Source organism: Manacus vitellinus, unplaced genomic scaffold (assembly GCF_001715985.3).
Source record: "Manacus vitellinus isolate BGI_N305 unplaced genomic scaffold, ASM171598v3 scaffold_46_pilon, whole genome shotgun sequence".
NCBI lineage: Eukaryota > Metazoa > Chordata > Aves > Passeriformes > Pipridae > Manacus > Manacus vitellinus.
The window spans coordinates 3,708,443-3,714,776 of NW_021940578.1; the positions used below are offsets into that span (position 1 = coordinate 3,708,443).

At 49.7% G+C, this 6,334-nt stretch overlaps 1 protein-coding gene across 1 annotated transcript in view; it reads left to right on the forward strand.

Moving 5' to 3' along the window:
• Nucleotides 1-2,482: 2,482 nt before the first annotated feature.
• Nucleotides 2,483-6,334, forward strand: part of LOC103762073 (somatostatin-2) — a 12,769-nt gene continuing 8,917 nt past the window's right edge. The window contains exons 1-2 of the mRNA XM_029962395.1: nucleotides 2,483-3,183; nucleotides 6,187-6,330. Coding sequence (XP_029818255.1) covers nucleotides 3,082-3,183; nucleotides 6,187-6,330 — 246 coding nt within the window. The 5' untranslated portion in view covers nucleotides 2,483-3,081. The remainder of the gene's footprint in view (nucleotides 3,184-6,186; nucleotides 6,331-6,334) is intronic.

Below are 6,334 nucleotides of genomic sequence, written 5' to 3' on the forward strand. Positions count from 1 at the left end.
CCTGAACCCACTGTGCATCTCTGCTGGAGCCACACTGACTGTGGGACAAAATCCTGGGAGAGCCGGGCCTTTTCAAGTTACTGTATGCAGGAATTCCTTCTGGAGCATCCCCACCCTGCCGGGCTCCCAGGGATGTGTTCAAAGGCATTCTGATTTCAGACAGATCTACCCTCACTGTGAAGTGGCAGAAACCCACTCAGGCCATGTGCAGCTGGGGGCAGGAAAGCATCAAGGAACACGACTTCCAAAGGGAACATGACTTCAGATAACAGGGAGAAAGTGGTAAGAGGAAAAAATTATCAGAAATGTTTATTGTTCCAAGGGCAGACCTTTACCCTTTCCTGTACAGGGTGATAAGCTTTTAAGGGTTGGCAAAAAAAAATAATAATTGGGGCCTTCTTAAAGGTCAGACAGCCAATGCACACGGGATAGGAACAGTAGGAAGTACAAACAACCCTGGTGCTGTATGTTGAACTCTATCCAATTACTAAAAAGAACAAATTTTACCACCACAGAGTTATTTGACTTCCTTTGGTGAAGGAGATGGTGCTATAGCCTGTGGTGGGGAGGTGGTCAGCAGGGTCTGCAAAGGGGCCAGAGGACAGACTAACTAGGGGAAGCAGCAGAGGGAATGTGAGGAAAGGGAAGGGCACTAGAAAAAATGGAGCAACCTGAAAAAAAGGTGTCTGATATTGAGACATGCTGTAGCAGAGCCCAGAGGAAACTGGTCTGGATTTAGAGATCCAGTCCTACTGTGGGCATTGGAGTGTAAGTGCTTTGATGTGTCCCTGTTCCCTCCCTCCCAGCTGGGAACAGACACCCAGCCTTGCCCAGGCTAGACACAGGTTTTGGCTGGGCTGTGCTTGTCAGCAGGGCCACAGGTTTGGTGCTGGAGTATCTGGGCAGGAGCTCTCTCCAAAGTCACCCCTGCTCAGGAGGTAACAGTTATTTTGTTACTGCCCTTTAACCCCAGGGCAGATTCAGGGCAGCCTGGTCACCCTTTACATCCCTGTGAGCCTTCCCAGCAGCTGATCTCTCACCACTTCCTTTTCTGGTAGGAGCATCGTCACACTTGTGACCCCAGTCTCTCAGTGGAGCATTACAGACAACAGCCCCTTCCGAGGGGAAGCTGCAGACAGAGCTGTGTTTGTTGGAACGAGCAGCGTGGGCAGAGCAGATGGGCCCAGCATGGAGACCCGCCCGCACTGCCCCTGCTGTCTGCACGGCCCACGGGGTGAGTCCAGCTCACAGCCCCAGTGCAGGGCTCACCTGTCAGCCCCAGCACATCTCACACTCCCAGGACCTGCCCTTCCTTCCCCTTGAGCAGCCAAGTGTGTTTTCTCCATTTGCTCTTCCCCCAGTTCACCCCTCCTGGAGCAGATCGGCTGCGGGTCGTTTGGCAGGTCCCTGTGGTTTCTGTGCTCGCTGGAGCCCGGAGCTTTCCTGCTCTGCCTCAGCCCCGGGCTGGCTGGGAACTGTTTGACAGAATCCATTATCCGGCAATTCTGATAAACCAGCCAGATCAGGTTCAAAGGAAACAGATAATGTTTCATCTCGAAGTGGTGCGTGGCAGCCACCTCTCAGTTGGGGAGGGTGAGAAACAAGGAGGTTACAAAGTTTTCCAAGAAAATTCGTTTCCAGAAATTGCTAGATTGTTACTTTTCCCCCACAAGGCTCTGTGACTCAGGAAAGGGTTTTTTCTGCCTTTCAATGAGGGAATCAGCATTTCTTTTACAGTGTGCATGGAAGTGGTGGCATCTTTTCCCTCAAGAGCTGGTGTAGCTGGCATTAGGAGCTGGATTATTTGCAGGCAAAGTTCCATCATGCTGTTTCCAGGATCTGTAATGCTGGTAAGAGCGAGAAATGGGGAACAGGTTTTCCTGCCTTCTGTTCTTAATTCTGCCACAGCATCCCCTGGCCAAGTCACCTCCCTGTGTTTTTTTTTTTTTAATGTGCTAAATTAGGATAACAATTTATCTTTTGATTGTCATTTGTTGTTAAGGTCAGGGGAAGACTTGCCCTGAGGCGAGTGCTCCTGGAGAAAGGGCTGGTGGTGAGCTGGGATCTCAGCTCTGCATCTCACAGGCATGTCACAGGCAAGTGATGGGGACAATGCAGACAGCAGTGCTTAGCAGCACTTTCTGCTGGCCCAGGGACTAGTCCCACTGCTGGGACAGCTTTTGGGGCAAGGAGGAGGCATTATTAACTGCTGACCAGGAGTGGTAGGAACACACTCCAAGCAGCCTGTGGTCAGTGCCAGCAGAGCAGGAGCCTTTTAAAGCCTCTCAGGGCAGAGCAGCTCCAGCTCTGACCAGCCTTTCAGTACTTGGTTTTTAACACATTTAAACCCAGCATCTCCACTGTGTTGACCTGCACTCCTGGGATAGGTTCAAGAGGGATTGAAGCAACACTAGGAACAAGACCCCATAACCCTCAGCAGGCTTCCAGGTGGTCTGATGTGCATTTTCCAGACAGAGGATATAACTGCACAGCTGCAGCTCTGTCCCCATGTTACCCTACAGGGAAAGCCAGGCATCTTGGCATCCCACAGTGAGTTGCATTGCTCGATGCAGAGACCCAGATCCAAACACCCTGAAAGCCTGGAGCTGTTTGGACACACCAGCTGAGGGTCCAAGACCATATCTAAGCACTGATGGCCAGAAGTTTTACCTCTTCCCTCTGAATCATCCAGGTTTGTGCAAGCTGGTGGCCTCTTCTACCCAACATTATTTCCCAAACAGAATCCAGCTAACTAGGAGAGGCACAGAGAGTGCCTACAATTTCTTGGAGTGAAGAAACAGCATGTTACTGGAGTGTCCCAAGCCTTTGCTTCCTCAATCTCTGCAGGTCTGGCACATGGAGAGCCCAGAGGCACTGAAGTATCCCACTCAAGCAGCCAAGTGTTAACAACCTCTCCAAAGTCTAATTTGCCTTTGATATAGACTTAATTGTTTGCGTCACCCACTGGGCTGGGGGAGGGCTATAAAAGGGGCTGCAGCCATTGTCTGAGGCAGAAGAGAGCCCAGGAGCAGCTCCCTCTCCCAGTCTTCCTCGTTCAGCACCAGTCCCAGCCTGTGCATCATGCAGCTGGTGGCCAGCCTGGTGTCCATGCTGCTGCTGGTGTGGAGCGTGAGAGCCACGGCACTGCCTGGGGAAGAGAGACTGGCCATCCAGAGCACCAGGGTGAGTAAAACCCACCCTGGGCAGGAGCTGGGTGAGGACAGAGCCAGGGGAGGGGGGATAAGGGCAGTTAGGCTTTACCTGGTGCAAACAACTCTCCCACCCCTCTATATTCCAAGGCACTACAGCTTCACATGCTGCTGACCCTGGGGCTGTTCCTACAGCTCTACCCAGCTGATTTAGAAAGGTACCAGATGCCAGGGGCTGCAAAAGTGAAGTCTGAGCTAAGCAAAAACTGGCAAAATGAACAGCAGAGAGCAGAGGGAAAAGGAGAAAATATTACTGAAATGGTACAGCATGAGAGAATAAAGCAGAGTACTAGGGAGGGAGAGAAAAGATACATAATTGGTAAAATGATCAAGGGAGATGATATTTTAAATAGGACTCATGGGAAGGACAAATGTTTAAAAGATGGGTTCAGTAGGAAAGTAACAGAGGAATCATAAATGAAGTAATTATATCAGAATAAAATTGCTTTTTCCAGAGTAGTATTCACAAGGGGAGTTATACTGACATAGTTCTGCTAGAATAATTACACTCTGAACCAGCACAGCTCTATGCAGTGGCAGAACTTATTATAGCAGTATAATTACCCTACCAACTGGCAAAACCCTAATATTATAATGGCTAGAGCACTATAATAACTTTATTTTGCCATGCTGTTTCCCTAAGAGGCCAAAGGGGTAGGAAGCAATAGCATAACATGATTACAAGCCCTGTTTTCTTGCCCTCGCCCTGCAGTTCTCTCACCTGCATGTTCCCTGCCATCCCTGATGTTCTTCTGAGCTCTGGTTAGTCATCAGTCCAGTTCAGGCTGTATCCATAAGGCTGCTGTTATTCCAGAGAAGGGAAGGATCCCAGTGTTGGTTTCACAGGCACCAACTTCTCCTTTGTGCGTGTCCACATCGTTTTTTCTGTCTCAGTGTTGGCTCCAGCTCATCCATCAGTGTCTCGCTGCTCCAGGAGCAGGCTCACATCCCATTAACAACGAAACTGGCTGCAAGAAAGAACCGTGCACACTGTGAGGTGCTGGGGCTGGAGTTCTGTCAGATCAGGGCTCCTGCAGCTGCCTGGGATTAACCCTTCTGGGGATAACTGGAAACTTTCAGCTCCGCATTCTTATAGTAACGAACCCAGCACTTAAAAAGTAAATTCTTTTTTTAAGAAGTAAATTCTGGTGCAAATCCCAGCTGCTGGGGAAAAAAAGAAACAAATTGTAGGGAATAAATTGATAAATAAGGCTTTGGTAAAAATTAATTTGGGTGTAATGACTCTTAGTCTTCTGCGCACTGTTGCTTACAAAATAATGATACAATTAAAGAGAATCATTATATCTATTATAGAGCATTCTACGAACTGAAAAACTGTTAGATACTGATGAACCAAACCCTGCAGTCACCACTGCTGTAACTCAGACAGATGTTTTAAGTAAGAAAAGCATCGGGATTTTACATATAAGCCCCTATAAAATGCATTACAATGCAAAAGGAAGATGTGTTCCCTCTGATGCCCCTATAAAATGCATTACAATGCAAAAGGAAGATGTGTTCCCTCTGATACCCCTATAAAATGCATACAATGCAAAAGGAAGATGTGTTCCCTCTGATACCCCTATAAAATGCATTACAATGCAAAAGGAAGATGTGTTCCCTCTGATACCCCTATAAAATGCATTACAATGCAAAAGGAAGATGTGTTCCCTCTGATGCACTGATGGATGGAGCACAGGGAATGGAGCAGCTCCCCAAAGGTTTGCCCCAACCCACCATGCTGAGATGTCAAACTGCTCCCAGAGAGTGTGGATCTCTTTGAGCACAGCTCCAGGCAGAAAGGATGTGAGCAGTGGATTAGTGCAGGGAAGAGCTGCCAGGTTTCACCGACAGCCACAGCTGATCAGGCAGAAGGAATATCCCCTAACACGGGCTGAGCTTTGCCTTCCCCACCCCTCAGTCTGATGCTGCTGGCTCTGCTCGGTTATTTCCAAACACAACACTTACAGCCAGGAAAGAAGCTTCCAAGGAAGACATGACCCAGGAGATACACTTAGGGGGTTCCCCCGTCCCAGTCTATCTCCCAAAGGCTCAAGGCACTTCTGTACTTGCAGCACAGGAGGAGGAATCAGAATGAGCACAAACTGGCTTTACCTTCTCTTCTGCCACAAATACAGCATGGAGTTTTTCTCTGCCTTGGTTCCCCTTGTGCAGAAGCAAGGCTTGTTACTAGAGCTAAGAAAGTGATTAAAAAATGCCCATAAACCTTCTGTAATGTAAACTCAGGATAATCGCTGCTGCCTGTATTTATCCATCTTTTGAGTTGCTCACCAAGTGGTCCTTAGTGAATGCTGGTGCTGACAGAGACAGCAGTCCCAGCAGTAAATATGGCATTTGTGAGGACTGACATGGAAATGTGCTTCCAAGATTCCCATCCACATGGGAAACAGGATCTGTTCCTGTCAAACCATCTATCCCAGCTTGGCCAGTACCAGCTGTCCCTGCTAAGGAACCACAGAGACCAGAAATGCTCAGGCATGATTTTACAGTGGAGTACATCCCCCCGTGAGCTTAATTTAATATTGCTCAGGACTCTGTGCCTCTTCCCAGGACCGTGTGCCTTTTCCCTGACCTTCCCAAGCTGGATGCTGGGCAGTCAGAGCAGTGAAGGGAGCACGGGCTGACCAGGGGAAGAGGCAGCTTGGCATTCACTGAAATTTAATTAGTGTGAGCAGTGAGGGACTTCACAGCCAATTCAAGTCTATTTGTTAGCAGCTCTTTTCCAGCTGTAACATGGCACACGTGAGGGTCCAACTGGCTGAGCTGGACAGGGAGGGGAGACAGGAGCAGTGCCCTCAGCAGCCACATATCCCTCAGCTCTGGCACAGCTCTGCCGAAGGGAAAAGCATCGACTCCAAGGGCAGGACACCAGGGATGGCAGGGGCACACGAAGGGACCTCGATGGCTGTGGGGGACAGGCCCTCTGTGCGTCACTTTCCCTGCTCTCTGCCCACAGGAACAGAGCACAGTGCGGAAGGACGCCATCCTGAAGATGCTGGCAGGCCTGCTGGACGGCGTGGATATGGGGCATGAGGCGGCCGCCCCAGACCTGGAGGAGGAGGGCAAGCTGGAGGAGGAGCGGGCGGTGCTGGGCCGGCTCGCCC